This window comes from Mus musculus, chromosome X (assembly GCF_000001635.26).
Source record: "Mus musculus strain C57BL/6J chromosome X, GRCm38.p6 C57BL/6J".
Taxonomy (NCBI): domain Eukaryota; kingdom Metazoa; phylum Chordata; class Mammalia; order Rodentia; family Muridae; genus Mus; species Mus musculus.
In genome coordinates, this window is record NC_000086.7 from 100663305 (window position 1) to 100681942 (window position 18638).

General features: G+C 39.2%; 1 protein-coding gene and 1 long non-coding RNA gene across 4 annotated transcripts in view; one reads left to right on the top strand and one right to left on the bottom strand.

Annotated features, from left to right (window-relative positions):
- Kif4 (kinesin family member 4) overlaps nucleotides 1-18638 on the top strand; it is a 101207-nt gene that overhangs the window by 37240 nt on the left and 45329 nt on the right. For 2 of the 3 annotated variants that reach the window (NM_008446.2, XM_006527855.4), the window contains exons 7-12: nucleotides 1432-1548; nucleotides 2369-2544; nucleotides 6605-6666; nucleotides 13983-14115; nucleotides 16542-16600; nucleotides 16705-16810. In NM_008446.2, the coding sequence (NP_032472.2) occupies nucleotides 1432-1548; nucleotides 2369-2544; nucleotides 6605-6666; nucleotides 13983-14115; nucleotides 16542-16600; nucleotides 16705-16810 (653 nt within the window). Of the gene's footprint in view, nucleotides 1-1431; nucleotides 1549-2368; nucleotides 2545-2581; nucleotides 4184-6604; nucleotides 6667-13982; nucleotides 14116-16541; nucleotides 16601-16704; nucleotides 16811-18638 lie in introns of those variants that run through there. The other variant, XM_011247528.3, reaches the window with a different exon arrangement.
- Gm52438 overlaps nucleotides 1205-18638 on the bottom strand; it is a 64660-nt gene continuing 47226 nt past the window's right edge. The window contains exon 3 of the long non-coding RNA XR_003953096.1: nucleotides 1205-2082. This is a non-coding gene — a long non-coding RNA (predicted gene, 52438). The remainder of the gene's footprint in view (nucleotides 2083-18638) is intronic.

Below are 18638 nucleotides of genomic sequence, written 5' to 3' on the forward strand. Positions count from 1 at the left end.
CCTTTTCTTTTCTATTCTTTTATTTTCCTCTCTCACTCTTCTTCCTTTCTTCCTTCCTCTCCTCCGTCGTTCCCTCCCTCCCTTCTTTCCTTCCTTCCTTCCTTCCTTCCTTCCTTCCTTTCTTTTTTGGAGCTAAGTCTACATAGCCCTGCCTCTGCTGTGTAGACCAGGCTTCCTGAGAACTCAGAGATCCTCCTTTCTCTTCCAGTGGAGTACTAGGATTAGAGGTGTGTACCACCACTGGAGAGCAAATCTCAACATGAATTTTGAAGAAGACAGAAACATTTAAGCCAAAGTAGCATTTGTCTAACATTTAATTTTCTTTTCTGTATAGCAGCTCATATAATTCCTACCACAACCCAACAAAGTAGATAGATTTGCCTCATTTTACAGAGGAAGCTATCCATGTGCCTATGACATTGACAGAAGCAGGATTGGCAATGTAGGCCTGCATGACACCACAGCCCCCGGAATTAAGCAGTATACCAAAAAGCCTTTGCACTGTAAATGTAACAGTGGAATAAGTCAGATACTTTAGAGAAACCTCCATGATTTTGACTGTGTTTGAATTAATTAAAAATGCTGAGCTCAGGGTGCTGAGGTGGAGAGATTGCCATGAGTGGGGAGCAGCCTGGGCTGCAGAGCGAGGCTCTATTTCAAAAGAAAAGTAGATATTAAAGTAGAGAAGTAGTCTACCTTTTTTTAAAGATTTATTTATTTATTATGCATAAGTACACTGTAGCTGTCTTCAGACACTCCAGAAGAGGGGGTCAGATCTGGTTAGGATGGTGTGAGCCACCATGTGGTTGCTGGGATTTGAACTCAGGACCTTTGGAAGAGCAGTCGGTGCTCTTAACTGCTAAGCCATCTCTCCAGCCCAGTAGTCTACCTTTTTAATGCAACAAGAAGTATGATATCCCAGTGTGGTTCGAAAAGCATAGGATTTGGCTGAAATTCTCAAGTGGAATCTCATGCCTACCATTTACTACTATATGTATGTAGGCAAGCCACCCAACCCCTGTACCACTTTCCTTACCTGTAGAGAGAGCAAGAGTGGTGGTGAAAATAATGATAATATGATTACTAGAATAGTTATATACCTGTTTTCATAGTGCTAGTTTAAGGACTGTGCTAATGAATACAAAAGTTAATAACTGTATATGATGTTTGCCATAGTGATTATTATCTGCATTTGCTTTGTTTCTATGAGAAAGAATAAGTACAATGGACTCACTTGTACAAACCCAACATTTGGACCTTTGCCCCTTGAACTTAAGTACCACTCTCAGCAAAAGGAATAGAATTAAGGCCTTACCTTAGTATTGATGGCAATATTTCTATGAAGTCTTTGCTTTTCTTTCTCAGAAAAAAATGTAGATATTTGTTAGATGTTTTCCAAAACAGTTTTTGAATTTTGTTTCCTGCTATTAGGTATTAATATTAATCGAGGCCTTCTGTGCTTGGGGAATGTAATCAGTGCTCTTGGAGATGATAAAAAGGGTAACTTTGTGCCCTACAGAGATTCCAAGCTGACTCGACTGCTTCAAGGTAAGTCTAATGTGCCTCTAAAGTGAGAAAGAGTAGCTTGGAGTGATAGTGTTGAGAAAGCAAAGGTGAAAAACAGGCAACAAGCTATTGGGCTGTTACATTCACTGTGAAGTGATAAGTAGGTGAAATAGCTATTGGCAATCCAGTCTCAGATAGTGGGGAAATGTCTTCACAGATGGCCAAGAAGTCCGTACTTAGGACTTTGCACCTGAAAGTGAACTTGGTTACTGTTTGCTTAGTTGACAATATGCTAAGTAGATTTCTTTGGAGAGTTAAAAATCTACATAGAGGGGACATCTTAGGACTATTTAATCCCAATAGAGGTGCATAACTTACCTGGGCAAGGCCTGGTTGTTTTAAACCTGGTTAACTGATGAACTCATAGTTTCTCTTGAGTATGGTGATATTTAAAATAGGAGTCTAAAAACTATATCATTTCACACATCTGAAATTTCTCGATATTTCTATTGAAACAAATTTAAAGATGACTCCACACTCTCAAGTATATGTGCAGCACAAGTTGCCATCAGTGGGCTATAAAAAGAAAAGCAGAAAAAATTAGGGGAGGTAGAGGGTGGTTCTGGGAGGAGTGGGTGAATAGAATTAAAATATATTGTATGCATATATGAAATCCTCAAACAATAATTAGAATTGTTTTAAAAGCTAAAGCCTAATAGTCCTGAAAAATAAAATCAAGGCCCAATCAAAAGCATCACTACAGTTTTTTCCTTCATCTTTGAATTGAATCTGCCCAATAGCAGCCTTTGCTTGCATCCCACTTGTCTAATTTGATTTGCTTTCATTATCCCTTCTTTTTCAGATTCTCTAGGAGGCAATAGCCACACTCTTATGATTGCCTGTGTGAGTCCTGCTGATTCCAATCTAGAAGAAACATTAAATACCCTTCGCTATGCTGACAGAGCAAGAAAAATCAAGAACAAACCTATTATTAATATTGATCCCCAGGCAGCTGAACTAAATCATCTTAAACAACAGGTATAAGATTTTATAGGCAAGTTACAAATATGTGAATGGGATGATAGAACGTCTATTTCTTTGTTCTATTTATACTTTTAAAATAAATCCTAATACTGTGTTTGCTATCCATTTTAAAGATTGGGGATGCCATTGGGGATTTTACTGATAAAAGAATAAAGTGTAGCAGATAAAGCAAGAAACCTTTACAAGAGCCAAATCCTGACGTTTCTTAATATGTTCTGTTAAAGATCTTGGAACTGGAAAGTACTGAGAACTACAGATTTTAAGAGTGATGAAGTGTAGTTGAGGGAAATCTGTTTTCTGTGCACTTGTACAGAAAACACATGAAAAGTGGCCATGACTAAAAAGAAGCAAATAAGCCAGGCTTTGCATTAACCTGGGTGAGAACTGTGGCCTGAATTAAAAACAGTAGCAATAAATATGAAGGAAAGGTAACACAGAAGACAAGGAACAAGAGGAAAATAGAGTTTATGGGGTTTGCCTAGTTGCAGAGTTAATGTAGGAGAAGAAAGTCTGGTAGGGGGAGCCAAGTTTGATCTTCAAGTTTCTTACTTGGATTACTGAATAAGTGTTATATTGACCAAGGAACGCAGATGGAAACCCAGAGTCGTACATGAGAACAGAAATGGTATATTTAGTTTGTGAATTTGAAAGACATGTGGGAAATGTAAGTACAAAGAACGCAAATCCAGGTGGCTGCATGGGCTGGATGTAGAGGGTCTCGGAGGAAGGATAAGGAGGCAGCTGCAAGAGCAGTAGCAGTTAGATGGTTTCTGAACGTAGTGAGCAGATGAGTACAGCAAGAGGACTCACAATGTCTGCTAAAGGACGCAACGAAGAGGTCCAAACTCACAAGCTGAAAGCACCGGCACTTAAAGAATGGGAAAGGAGAGGCAGATAAGAATAGACAGGAAAAGAAACTAATAACGTCACCAAAGCCAAGGAAAGAGCATTTCAAGGACTGTTGGCATAAGTATAAATTTACAAAGAAATATTACGTTGGAAAGTATCTATTGGGTTTTTTTTTTAATCTACAGGGAAGCTGTTGGCAATGACTATGAGGTCAGGGAAGTACTAAGAGCCAGTCATGGGATGATAAATAGATTAGTAAATAAGTGAATGGCTTTTTGTCCAAGGAGGCAAAATGAGAAAAGGCAATGGTCCAGGTAATCAAGGACAACGAAATATAAGTTTGTATTTTAAATATGGGAGAGCCTTGAATAACTGAAAGAACTAATCAGACAAGACTGAAACAGAACCGGGACTAAGGGCAGTTTATCTTCTAATTGCAAGCAGATGGGTAATAGGATAGGGAGAGGGCTTAAAGAGACCACACATGGCTTAAAATCACTCAACAGAAATGGAAAGGTAGCTAACTCCATGTAATGTGTGGCCCTGTAAAGATGACTTACAGAGCAGCTCCGTCTTGGGGTAGGAACTGAGAAGGCAGGAATTGTATTGATATGGGAAGTTTTGAGGGTTTCTGCTTGCTTGCTTGCTTGCTTGCTTGGTTTGTTTGTTTTTTTCGGCAGAGACTCATGTAGCACAGGCTGCCCTTGCCCATTTCTGTCGTTGAAGAGCGTCTTGCTTCTGTCTCCTCATTGCTGGGACTAAAGGTGACCACCACCATGTTCAGGTGTTGATCTAGGGTTTTTGCTTTCTTTGTTTTTGTGTTTGTTTCCCTTTGTTTTGAGATAGGGTCTTACTATGTAGCCCTGACTGGCATGGACTCACTATGTAGACTAAGCTACCTTCAGGTTCACAGACATCAGCCTGCCTCTGCCTCTCAAGTGTTAAAGGTGCACATCTCCATCCACGGCCCTACCCATGCAGGTTTAAAAGCATCACGTTTTCCTGCATGCTAGAGAATAGAGGACTTAATTTCCACTTGGAACTGTATTTCCCACCGTCCAGTACTCCCTCCTCCATCTTCCTCCACAGTGATGATAACTATAATCTCTTTTCCCTTTTTCTTCTTCAGGGTCTCTGTAGAGAGTAATAGTAATTATCTGCCTGTTGGATCTTCTGGTCACTTTCTAATCACTTCTTTATTCATCCCAACAGTAAATATTTATCTAATCATTATGTGACAAAAACCATACTAACATAGATATCTTGTTGGACAAAACAACAGTTTCTGCCTTCATGGAGTTTATTGTCTGGCGTGAGAGATAATATTTAAATAGTTAGATAATGAGCTATCATAAACTGGGATAGTTTGGTATAGTATACTATGAGAGTATATAGTAGGATTTTCTGTTATACATCTAGCCTGAAAGCAGTGTTTGAACTGAGATGTGAGGGCTTTATATGGGAATAAATTACAGGAAATAAGGAGGAGTCCTAGGGAGAAGAGTAACCTATCAGGAGCATTGACACTGTAGTCAGGTTACCCAGGTTCAAGACCAAGTGCTCTATCTTACTGTGTGCTTTGTAAAAGGTCTTTGTGCCTCCATTTCCCTGTCTACATAATGGAAATGATAGCACCTGCTTCCTAGTGTATTGTGGATATTAAATAAGTTGTTACATTTGAAGAGCTGAAAAGGGTGCCAGTGTGGCTACTGTGCAGAAAGCAAGGAAAGAGTATTACTGTGTGGGGCTAAAGGAAAGCTGACATCTGATCAAGGATTTGTAAACTATAGAAAACTATTTTAAGGTAGGTGGTCACACTGATGGTTGACACTACTAAAAGATTGCTATAAGATAATCCAACTTATGAAGTGGATTAAAGTGGTGCAAGAACGTGTGGATCCCATTTAAGAAGGCACCGTAGTCCAAGTGAGACTTAGTATTGGGGACTTGAATTTAGGATGATAGAAGTAGTGATAAGGAAACATAATCAGCAGATAAGGGAATGAGGGTGTGGTCCCCAGGTTTGGCACATAGAACTAGATATGCACTGACCTAGAATCACTGAGGATTGTAGGCAATGAAATAGAAAATCAGGTCAATTATAAAGTTTAAAATTAAGAAAGATAAAGAGTTAAGATAAACTTAGAAGGCACAAATTTCTACGTGGTAATTGAAAGAGTAAATGAAAATTAAGAATATAAAGAAATAGTATACAAGATAATGATCTTCGGGAGACTTGGTCATTTATGGGATAAGTGAAACAAAGATGAACCAAGGGACAGCAATCAGAAAAGGGAAATTAGAGAGTATAGTATCTGGTAAGCCTGATGCTACCAGTCAATAAAGTAGAATGAATATTGGAAAATACCTATACTATAATAATCTGGGCAAGCATCATATTGAAATAGGTTAATGAGAGATGAATAAAAAGAAATAAAGACTACTGGTGTGAACATTTTCCTTGAACTTTAGAAAAGAGAACAATGGGGCAGAAGTGAATGTATTTTAATAGGAAGGAGATGATAGAAGGAGAAGTTGAAAGTCTGGCAGAGAAAAGAGGCAGTAACGAGTGAGGCTCCAAAGCATTAACAGAGACCAGCCCAAGGGTCTGGAAGAGAATGTTTCCACATAAGCTCTAAGGCACTTAACTGTACCTGACAACTTCGTGTTGTCGGGCTTATATTATTATTTCCTTCTCTTTCTCATTTTAGGTTATTCTTCAACTACATGCAGACTTAAGAGTAGAGGCCATATTATATTTCTGTTACATTGCATATCCCAGTGCTTTGATTTTTTTTAAAAGGGGATACTTAATGAAAACTCACTATGATACTTAGATAAATCAAAGACACAGCTCATCGTCTTCTACATAGCAGTTGTTCATGTAATGCTTATCTTTTTATCATTGATTCATTAGCTCTGATGTATTCTGTAGTGCTTAAAATGTACTTAAGGTTTCAGAGGCATTGAGTAAAATTACCCTATTGCTAATTGTAGTGACTTCATTACAAAGAGATAAGCAGCATTTTGCCAATTGAAGTGGACAGTCTTGACTGTGTATTCTGGTCTGGCTTAGTGCTCAGGAACTCACTGTGTAGCTAGGTCTAGCCTCGGATTTTTAATCCTCCTTAGATGTATGTACCATGCCTGGTGATAAGTAGCTTTTGGGTGGTAACTAGCTGATTATTTTCATTGCTTCTTTTAGGTCCAACAGCTGCAGATCTTGCTGCTACAAGCCCATGGAGGCACCTTGCCTGGAGATATAAAGTAAGTCACAGGTTAGGTTTAAAGGGGTATTCTTTTAGAGGCTGTTTTGCCTGGTGGCTGTTTCCCTGTGATAGCCTATATTTTCTCAAGCCATTTGATGTCAAGGAAGTGATCTTGCTGATTACTTAGGACTTAGCTAGTTAGCCTTTAAGTAACCCAGTGTCATGGAAAGAGTATGGATTCTAGACTCAGAAATGTATTCATCAGAATGTTCCTGGGAAGAAGAGCTGTCTCTGCCATCTACTTACTTATTTGACTACTTATTTATATGCATAGATGCATGAATATCTATTTTATTCTTGGGTTAACATCCAACATTATCATGTGGCTTATTTCGTTGTCTTTTGAGAGCTCTTTTCAGGTTGACTCTTACTTTCTTTAACAAGTCCTCAAGAGTGTGAGAATTTTCACAAGATGTTACAAATGATTCTCCTTGCACCCAGGCTGAAATTACCCATTTCTCCAAGGAGCTTTGGTTTCTTGCATTGGGAAGTGGTGTTTAGAAACCAAGATCTGTGTGGTTTCTCTAACTCTGCTCACTGTTGCTGAGGTGTCAGTGCCACTGGGCCATGTTGGAGGGTAGAATAGTGTGTAATAATGTGTGATATCCTACACATTCACTCAGCTGCATTTTTATCTATCTGTATTATATGTATATTAAAAAAAACACAGTTTCCTACTGATAATTCTTGATTTTATCCCAATACTATGGGATGTACTGTATCATTTACATCTTAAATTTAATTGTGCCCTAAATTTGCCTAAGTGTTTTTTAAGTCTAGAAAAGCTAAATATGTGACTAAATTGACCTTTCCTTCTCAACTCCACCCATTTCTCCCAACTCCATCAAGATAAGGATGTTCCTAGTAAGATTTATAGTACATCTTGAGCCCAGCAGGGAATGCTGTCTTCAGCCCTTCACTGGGGTCTCTCTCCCAGTATCTCTCCCAGCCACGTTCCTGGGAGCAGTGATCTGGGCTCCTCCCCTTCTCACACCAGTGAAATGGTATAGGCCTCTGAACTTAACTGTTTCTAGGTTGAGTTCACCAAGAGAGCTCAAGTGCTAGATTCTGAATCCAAACTAGGCTGGCTATCCCAATTTCCACCCATACCTCATGCACCTGTGTGTTACAGGTACACCTGTGTGTTACACACATAGAGCTCAGGCCATAAAGAAGGAAGAAGGGAGCTTAGATAGCATGCCACATAAAAGACATTTATCATGTCTTTCCCCCAACAGTAAGAAACCCCAACTCACTTTATTTGCAATCTACGTATCTATGTATTCCATTCTGGTATACAAATAAAGCAGTGTCAAAAACTATCTTAATTAGGGTTACTAACTAAAACTAACACTATAACGAAAGCAATTTAGAAAGGAGTTTATTTGCTTTATAATTGTACACTATAATCCATCATTGAAGGAAGTCAGGATATGAACTCTATAGGGCAGGAACCTGGAGGCAGGAGCTGATGCAGAGGCCATGGAGGAGCATTGCTTACTGGCTTGCTCGACATGGCTTTCGTGCCAGCTTTCTCATAGAACTCAGGACCACCCACCCAGGGATTGCAGCACCTATACTGGGCTGGGCCCTTCCACATTGATTATTAAGGAAAATACCCTACAGGCTTGCCTACAGCCCAATCTTATGAAGGCATTTTTCCAACTGAGGTTCCCTCCTCTCAGATGACTTTAGCTTGTGTCAAGTTGACATGAAACTAGCCAGAACAGAAACACCAATCCATATGCCAGTGAGAAATATTTTCATTAGCTATATCTCAACATTTATGTAGCATTTTTCATGCTATTAGTTTAAGGTAACCTTTCTTTGAATTTCACTTGGAGTTTCCCTAAATCTTGATTGTAATTGATTTTTTATTTGGATATGTAAAATACTTTAATGGCTCTTAATGTCAAATTTTTATGCAAAAACAGAACAGAGAAATGCAAATGAAAATCCTAATGCAATATTATTTCATACATTTTAGGATGACACTTGTTAATACACACACACAGTGTTGGGAAGGATGTGAGGAATGTAATGAAGCCCTTGTCATACTATTGGTGTATTGCAAAATGGTGTTGCCACTATAGAAAAATGTGGAGATTTAAAAAAAAACAATATAAAAATGGCCCGTGGTCCGATCCAGCAATTTCACTTCTGGGAATATGTCCATAGGAATTGAAAGCAGAGTCTCAGCGCTGTGTTCACAGTTTTACTATTCAAAATAGCTAAAACAGTAGAAGCAACCCAAATGTCCATTAAGTTACGAACTGACAAAATGTGCTTAGTGATGTCAGCAATATTGCATATCAAAAGTATCATCTAACAACTCTCCACCCGTAAAAGCATGTCAGTAAAAACTCCATAAAGTATAAGCCCGAGTTCCCTGAAAACGAGACTCTCCGTGAGAGCAGCCACAGCAGGGCACTTGGAAGGTGTAGGCAGGCGGAGCTCTGTGGGTTCCAGGCCAGCCAGGCTACACAGTGAAGGCCTATGCCAAAAGAAATGTGCATGGGTATGAGAGTAAGGGAAACAGTCTCATTCTGACCATGTTACTTCCTCTCCCAGGTTTGCACACAGTAACATAGACAATTCCCAGGACCGATGCTTTCTAAGAAAGGAAAAAGCAATCCAGCTTTTCTAGCAGTTCAAGATGTTTCTGAGGAAGGCTGCTCCATTATGATCTCACAGGGAACAGGGAATACTGCACAGCTCAAGGATGTGGCATTGGATAGAAAGTCAGGGAGACATAAAGATAAATTACACATTTTTGTGCTTGCCACAGTAGTGCCCCAACAGAGGTATAAGTCGACAGCATAGTTCACCTGCAAAGAATACCTCGTCTCTCCCAGAAGTAGAAAGTGCTAAACCTCTAACTGGCCAAGCTCCAGGCCTACCATCAGACCCTATGCTAGAGCCTGTCCCAGAGAATAAGAAGACCCCCAACAACAAATTATCACAAGAAATGCACATAGAACTCCATGTTCCCATAAGCCTCAAAGTCCACTCTCAGATCCCACACAGGACAGAAGAATTTAGACCAGAAACAGATGGCAGTACTACTACCTTTCCTGCAGTTTACGAGTGGGAGTAAAGTTTACTAGCATTCTTCCCAGTCTCCAAGCCTTGATCCAGCCTAGGGAGGGAGGGAAGTCAACTCTATTTGTTCTTGCTGTAGCACTTGGCTCATCCATTTCTAATCCACTTAACCCTGGTCCCTTTCCTGTACTTCTGACAACTGATAAGCTCAAATAGCAGTGCCTCCCGGCCAGAAAGTACTTGTCACCGGGCCAGATCAGGGACAACAGACTGAAGAATATTCCACTGTATTTATATACAGAATTTGACATATCCTTTCACCTATTGGCAAAAACTGGGTTGTTTCCATCTTTTGAGTATTGTAAATAATACTGCTATGCACATGAGTGTACATTATCTGTTTATACCCTTGCTTTCAATCTCCTTGACTGTATACCTAGGATTGGAATAGCTAAATCATGTGTTAATTCTGCTTTTAATTTTGTAACTAAACTACCAAACTGTTTATAGGCATTATACCATTTCTACATTCTTACCAGCAGTGAACAAAGCTTCAACTGTCTTCATAGTCTCACTAACACTTATTTTAATACTTCTTAAACTGTAGTAAGCCCTAATTTGGATCCACATTTTTTAAATCTTTGAATATTATGTTATTTACCCTTTGTGGTATGTGCTACAAATATTTTCTTCTCATGTATGTAGGCTTTTATTTTGTTGTCATAGGTTGTGGGTTTTTGTTTGTTTGCTTTCACCCTAACATCTGACTCCTGCATCTTATTGGTAAAATTGAATGTTTGAGATTTTGTTAAAATTAACACTGGGACAGAACAGATGGCTCACAGATTAAGAGCACATATGGCCAGGCAGTGGTGGCGCACGCCTTTAATCCCAGCACTTGGGAAGCAAAGGCAGGCGGATTTCTGAGTTCGAGGCCAACCTGGTCTACAGAGTGAGTTCCAGGACAGCCAGGGCTACAGAGAAACCCTGTCTCGAAACAACAAAAAAACAAAAAACAAAACAAAGCAAAAACCAAAAGGAGCACATCCTGCTCTTTGGGAAGACTGGCACCCCCACTGAGCACCTGTAACTCTAGACAATCAAATGCCCTCTGCTGGCCTCTGCAGGCACCTACAGTCACATTCCCAGACACACAGGCACTTATATACACATACCCATAAAAAGTAAAATATCTTAAACACTTTTTCTTATAGTACTCATGTTTTGCAGTTCAATTTTCTGTTTGTAGGGGATATATATATATATATATATGAATGAATATGATCTGGGCTTACTTTTAAATATCTTTTTTTAAAAGAATTATTATTTTCACTTTAAAAATAATGTGTTACCTGTTGTGGCACATTAAAAGAGTGAAGAATAAAACTTAAGGTTGCCATAATTTCATCTCCCTGAAGCTACTACAAATTTCTCTTCTTTGGTTATTGTAGTCTGGGTTTCCCAATAATATTTTATGACTTAGATAAAGTCTAGAAAGCTAGCGTTTATTGAAGGACTCCTTAGAGGCCTTCCCTTATACTCATTTTAAAGCAATTGACTTCTTATTTCCATTTAGCACAAGCCTGTTAAATGTGTGACAACTCTAGTGAAAATGAGACTAACAGAAAGCATTCTAGCCTTCTGTAGACTATACTATAAAACAGGTCCTTTGAGTCTGGATGTGGTGGTACATACCTATAGACAGAAGCAGGAGAATCATAAGTCCTACCAATACTACAAATAACAAGACCTTGCCTCAGCCCCCTTTCCTAATTCCCCCGAATATAGCACATGCACATACACACACACACACACGAACATCAGCTTTAAAAGTAATGGAATGAGGCTGTTGAGATGGCTCAGCTGGTAAAGGCTCTTGTTGCCAAGCTTGACCACCTCAATTTGCTCCCTGGAACCAGTGTGATGGAAAGAAACACCTGTGCCTGTAAGTTGTCCTGTGACTTCCACATATGTACCATGGCATGTCTGTGTGTTCCCCCCCACACAACACACACACCCATGATACACAAATATGTAGGTGGATGGGTAGGTAGGTAGATACATGTAGTGAAATTTATTTAGTAATAGACTATAAGAAACAATGAATCAAGCAATTCATTATTTAATATTTAATAAAAATGCTCTCCTCAAAAACATATATTTATAGTTAGACATGTAATAAGGCTGTTTACAAAAAGTACATTTGGCATATATGAGTGCTTTTATCTTTTATACTTGGATTGTATTTTTGTTTTTTGATTCAGGTTCTCTGTTATTGGAATCTTTGTACTTATTTCTGTGTCTGCTTATACCTGCCTAGCAAATGTGAATTCCTAACATTGGCAACTAAATAATAGCATGTGTAATAGGAAACACTGGTCTTTTGGGTTTTGTATGTGTGTTTTCTTTTTTGCCTATTCTTTGTCCAAATTCTACTTTCTGCTTTTTGCTTTTAAGCCCTTCCCCATCATATGGATGTCCTAGGTCATGTTCTCATTCAGTGCTGCTTTCCTTCCAGACTTAGGGAGAACTCATTTTCCCTTACTACTCTGAGTGCTTGTATGCCCAGTGTTCTCTGCACGCCTGTATGCCTGTGTTGAGGTTGGCATAGTACTTAGGACATGGCCGCTGAAACTGGACTGCTGACTTGAAATCCCACCTTTCCCATCATCCCCTAGTTCTCTGACCGTGGCTCATTTGACATATCAGTATCCTCACATATCCTTTACATATCAGTATCCTCAACCTCAAAATGAGAATCACTAAACTACCTGCTTAGTGGGGCTGTTGTGAGAATGAAATGCTTAATATACATAAATCATTTACTATCGAGCCTAGCACACAGTGCTATAGAACTGTTCACATATTTCAGTAGTCTTTAAATATTACAACATTAACTTGAAATTGCAGTGAAGAGTCTTCTCATAAGTAGTAAATTTTTCTTGGAAAAAAATGAACAGTTCACTTAAGTATGATTTCTCCACTTAGAGAAATATTTTAGGATAAAAATATTGAGTTAAAAGTATCATTAATTTGAAACTTCTTGGCTTATGTGACACGGCAGTTTTCGGTTTAATGATAAGGGAATGAAAAAACAGCATTCCAAAGTAATACTGCATATGTTAATAATTTGTTTTAAAACTATTCTTTGAATTAAGCATTCTTTCCTAAGTGTCTTGGCAAAGTTTTAACAGTGTGGCATGAAACTTTATCATGTGGCCTTGCTATTAACGTTTTCATGAAGAACAAACTAAGAAATTTAAGATCTCTGAGAATTGATAAAGGTCTAAAACTGGGTGAGAGGACATATGTTATATTCCTGGAGTCACATATCTGCTTATTGAGATTCTGAACAGCTGCTCCCTGAACGCTACTTCGTGTGTGTGTGTGTGTGTGTGTGTGTGTGTGTGTGTGTGTGTGTGTGTGTACACATACAAGCATGTGTATTCAGGTGCAAACAGGCATGCATGTGTGTGTGAAAACCAGAGGTTGACAGTTGACATCAGGTGCCTTCCTCTATAAGCATTCCACCTTATTTTTTCACAGTTTAATTTTATTCTTGTTAATTATGTGTAATTGTGTTTGTACATGTGAGTGCTGGTGCCCTGGAAGCCAGAGGAGGGAATTGGATTCCCTGGAACTGGACTTAAAGATGATTGGCCGTGAGTTGCCTTATGGAGATTCTGGGTCTACACTGTTGTCCTCTGCAAGAGCAGCAACCTCGCTTAACCACTGAGCCCTCTCTCTAGCTCCTGTCAATCTTATTTTTGTGACTGCACCTGGAATTCTTTGCTTGGCTAGGCTGGCTAGTCACTGAGATCCTGGTTCAACCTTTCGCTGCCTCTCAGCACTGGAATTACAGGCACACTCAGCGCTGGGAATCCAAACTCGTGTCCTCATGTGGAGCAAGCATCTTACTCACTGAGTCGTTATCTCCACAGCCCCTTTAATTTGTAGTGAGGGACCAAGGGTGGGAAGAATGGAGAATGGGCAGCCTTCATGTTTAAACTTTGTGATGTGAGTAGAAAAATCCTAAACTATGAGCCATGACAAAAGTTATTTGTGCTTATTACTGCCTTATCTGGTTCTGAATTATTACTTCTTCCAAATCATTAAGTATTTTCGTGTTTTTCTGATTCATCCGTTCAAATACTATATGCCTGGGAAGACAATCAGGCTTGGACTCTTTCCCCTGCCTTCTGGAATGTAGTTTTACCCCAAGAAGGCCATCAGATGTATTTTTTATTAAAATTTGTGCTTCCTTTGTTTTAGTGTGGAACCATCAGAAAATCTTCAGTCCCTGATGGAGAAGAATCAGTCTCTGGTGGAAGAGAATGAAAAATTAAGTCGTGGTCTGAGTGAGGCAGCTGGTCAAACAGCCCAGATGCTGGAGAGGATCATTCTGGTGAGGCCCAAATTGAGACCCCAACACTTTGAACACCTATTGGTTCCAGTCTCTAAAATATTAACATAATATTATAGAGGACATTTGTGCAGCATAGAATAATGAATACCTACATATCACCTCAACTAATCTACACTAATCCCATTTTGAAATAGATGTCATAAAATTTCCCAAAGGAAAGAAGCAAATCCCTGTGTTACCTTAAACCCTGCCCAGTCATCATGGACTGTTCAGCATCTTACCTCATGTGATAAGTCACAATCAAAACGAAGTTGACAAAACCTTGCTGGAAATACCATATACAACTGGAGCAGGGAGACAGGGCTCAGCTGGTAGAGTGCTTGCCTTGCTGGCAGAAGGCCTCTGTGTGATCTCCAGTGCTGCATAGCTGGATGTGGGGGTGTACTCATGTCACTCCAGCACTTAGAAGGGAAGAGGCTTGCAGATCCGATGTACATTGTGAGTTAGAAGGCAGCTCGGACCACATGGGACACTGTCTTAAACATACAGTGCGTACACCCTCAGACAAACATAAAATATGTATGAGACAGAAGGCATTTTGTGTTTAGACTTAGGTCTCATTTTTGAGACATCATGTATGCAAATATTCCCAAATCTGAAAACCTTTTGAAATCTGAAGCAGTTTCTGGTCCAGGAATTGTAGTAAAGGGCTGGTCCACATATGCCAAGTAACTGTTCCTTCATTAAGCTCTAAATTCTCTCACTCCCTTCCCCTAATGTTCTCACATTTCATATCCTATCCTAACAGCTGCCACGGGGAAGTATAACAGCTGGGGAAATCATTTGAATTAATTTTCCATATGGTTAATTTCCAAATAAGTGGTTTGCTACGTGACTGATTACAGCGCTTTGACATCCTACTTTTCTGTCTGATTAGAACCTCTTAGATCAGTGTTTGCTGGCTCCGTCACTCCAGCTTTCCTACTAACCTAAGTACAACTCAGTCTTAGGGTGTACAACTACTGCAGGAAGTGGCACAGACTTTGTACCAGAATGTAACTGAACCTCTGTAAGTAAACACTTCATTCATGAGTGTCTTCTCTAGTTAAGGAAAGTAAGCTACTGAAAGTTCTTTAGACATGCTCAGTCAGATCCAGAGGCCATTATATTGTCCTCTACTAGCACAAGGTGATAGTAGGATCAAAGAGTTTTCTTTTTTTAAAAAAAAGTACCTGTTTTGCATGTACGCGAGCATGGCTGACGCAGTAGATACTACTTGTTATTCTAGTCACATACCTATATGACCTTTATAAGGTTGTTACAATGGCTCCCTGATAAGCTTATTGTTTTATATCCTGTCAGAACTGTCTTTCTCAAATCTGTTGTAGCATTCAGCTTCTTACAAATTCTGTGATTGAAATAATCATTCTTCCTTCTGCTGTTTCTTTTTGCACTAACATTATTCTTGTGCCTTGCCTTTTTTTTTCTTTCTCTTGTTAAAAATAGCCTATCATATCAGACAATATATATATATGTGTATATATATTACATATATACATTTTATATATATATATATAGTCTCAGCTCAAATTGATGTGAGGTCCATTTATGCTTTAAATTCTATAAATCAGTGGCTCTCAACCTTTCTAACGCTGTGACCCTTTAATACAGTTCCTCATGTTGTTGTGACTCCCAACCATAACATTATTTTCATTGCTACTTCATAACTGTAATTTTGCTACTGTTAAGAATTGTAATATAAATATCTATGTTTTGTAATATAAATATCTATGTTTTCCAAAGGTCTTAGGCAACCCCTGTGACAGGGTTATTAGACCCGCAAAGGTGTTAAAACCCACAAGTGAGAAACACTTCTCTAAATGCTGGCCTGGAGAGTTGGCTCAGCAATAGTTAAGAGTACTTGTTGCTCTTGCAGAGGTCCTGGGTTTGATCCCTCGTACCTACATGGTAGTTCACAACCATCTATAACTCTAATTCCAGCAATGCTTTCTTCTGATTTCTGCATATACTACACACATGTGATGAACATACATGCAGACAAAACACTCATATACATAAAAATAAAATAAATGGAAAAGTCTAAGTGCAGTGTAGGAGGCAGTTGAGACAGCAGAGAGTAACATGCCAGGAAGTACGGCTTTTCCTCAAGTTGTAAAGTTCTTTCTGGAATCAAGGCTTCACACTCTACCCCATAGCTTGAGCTTCATGGCAAACAAAAAAGCCAGCTGCTTAGTTGTTATTTTTAGTAGCTCATGTTAACTTAAGAGCTAATTTTCATGAATGTTAAAAACGCAGTCCCCACTATGTAACCAAAGCCCACTAAATCCTCTATTATTGTAAGAGAGAGCCCTCTACCAGTTTTCATCCACAGGGCAGAGGAGCAGGCATAATTAGGTGAGGCTGTCGGGCACTGCCACTAATGATCTCCTGCGTCTTTGTTGCAGACAGAGCAAGCAAATGAGAAAATGAATGCCAAGCTAGAAGAACTCAGGCGGCATGCGGCGTAAGTTTCCCATGAGATATTTGTTAGCAACTTAAACAACCTTCGTGTATAATCTGGCCTTTGTGGATAATTAACCCTTGTGTTCTTTTGCTTCATTTTTTTAGCTGTAAAGTGGATCTTCAAAAGCTCGTGGAGACATTGGAAGACCAGGAGTTAAAAGAAAACATAGAGATAATTTGCAACCTACAACAAGTGATTGCCCAGCTATCTGTAAGCCAAGTAGGCATGCTGGAATAGGCTTGCCATTTTTGTTCATTTCTTGACGCATATACACATTTCTAGTTCTGTAAATTTTTGCTGAAATAGCTAAACTGAACTGTTTGGAGAAGAGATAATGAAATATTGAGTATACTCTGAACATTAAGTTTGTTACATTAAAGCATTTATTTATTGTACATAAATATTTCTGTATTCTAGGAAACTGGGGATGCAGACCTTTAATCTTGTGATCCCAGAAATTATGAGATCAAGACATGAGTCATGGTGTTCTCTCTCTCTCTCTCTCTCTCTCTCTCTCTCTCTCTCTCTCAAGAGGCAGGAACATCACAACTTTAAGGGTAGTCTAGACTACTTAGCAATATTCTTTAAAAAACAAAAGAATCACTCTTATTATAGACTTGGTTTATGGGTGGAGGTCCTGTTTTGTTTATTGTTCATTTTATGTTCATTGGTATCTTACTTGGATGTATGTCCTGTAAGGGTATCAGAAGCCCTAGAGCTGGAGTTACTGGCAGCTGTGAGCTGTCATGTGGGTCCTCTGGAAGAGTAGTCACTGTTCTCAGCCACTGAGCCATCTCTCCCTGGAGGTCCAGGTTTAAGAGGCTATGTTTCGGGGTTTCTTTCCACTTCCATTTTCCAATGTATTATTCTGTAGCATGAATGTATTTGTAAGTGCTTGGTGAGGATCCCTACCTCTTGGAAAGAGGTTTATACTGTCCTGAAATGTGGGTTTCCCATCTCTGATCTTGCCACTTCAGTTTTTTCTACAGTTTTCAGTAGGTAATGTCAAAATTATCCAAGAGATTTAAAGAGTAAATGAGAAGAATACAATATTATTAAGTTATGATGGTCAGTTCTAAAATATGTAATAAACTCTAAAAACTTAGACCATGTTTTAGAATGAGAAATGCTATAGGAAATTTATGATCAAAACGGGGCACAGGAATAGAGCCAGACATACTCTGATTTGGACCCAGTTCTGTCTCTTATTAGTTATTTAACCTTACTAAATATATTACTGTCCCAAAGAAACAATTTGAATAAGTTAGATTGAGATTAAAGGTATTAGTTCAATGTATACACTTATGGGAGGGCTTCAACACCAAATAACTCCCTAAGTAAAAGTAAAATTGAAGCTTGCTTTTTTGGGTTTTTTTTTTTTTTTTAGTTCCTTTTATGTTGGCCATCTACTGTCAGGCATGGTTCTTATCCCCGCCCCCATTTTTTAATCTTATCATTTCCAATTTTTTAAAATTAGGTATTTTCTTCATTTACATTTCAAATGCTATCCCAAAAGTCCCCCATACCCTCTCCCCCCACTCCCCTACCCAACCACTCCCACTTCTTGGCCCTGGCGTTCCCCTGTACTGAGGCATATAAAGTTTGCAAGACCAAGGGGTCTCTCTTTCCACTGATGGCCGACTAGGCCATCTTCTGGTACATATGCAGCTAAACACATGACCTCCGGGGGTACTGGTTAGTTCATATTGTTGTTCCACCTATAGGGTTGCAGTTCCCTTTAGCTCCTTGGATACTTTCTCTAGCTCCTCCATTGGGGGCCCTGTGTTCCATCCAATAGCTGACTCTGAGCATTCACTTCTGTGTTTGCTAGGCCCCGGCATAGCCTCACAAGAGACAGCTATATCAGGGTCCTTTCAGCAAAATCTTGTCAGTGTCAGTGTTTGGAGGCTGATTATGGGATGGATCCCCGGGTGTGGCAGTCGCTAGATGATCCATCCTTTCGTCTTAGCTCCAAACTTTGTCTATGTAACTCCTTCCATAGGTGCTTTGTTCCCAATGCTAAGAAGGGGCAAAGTGT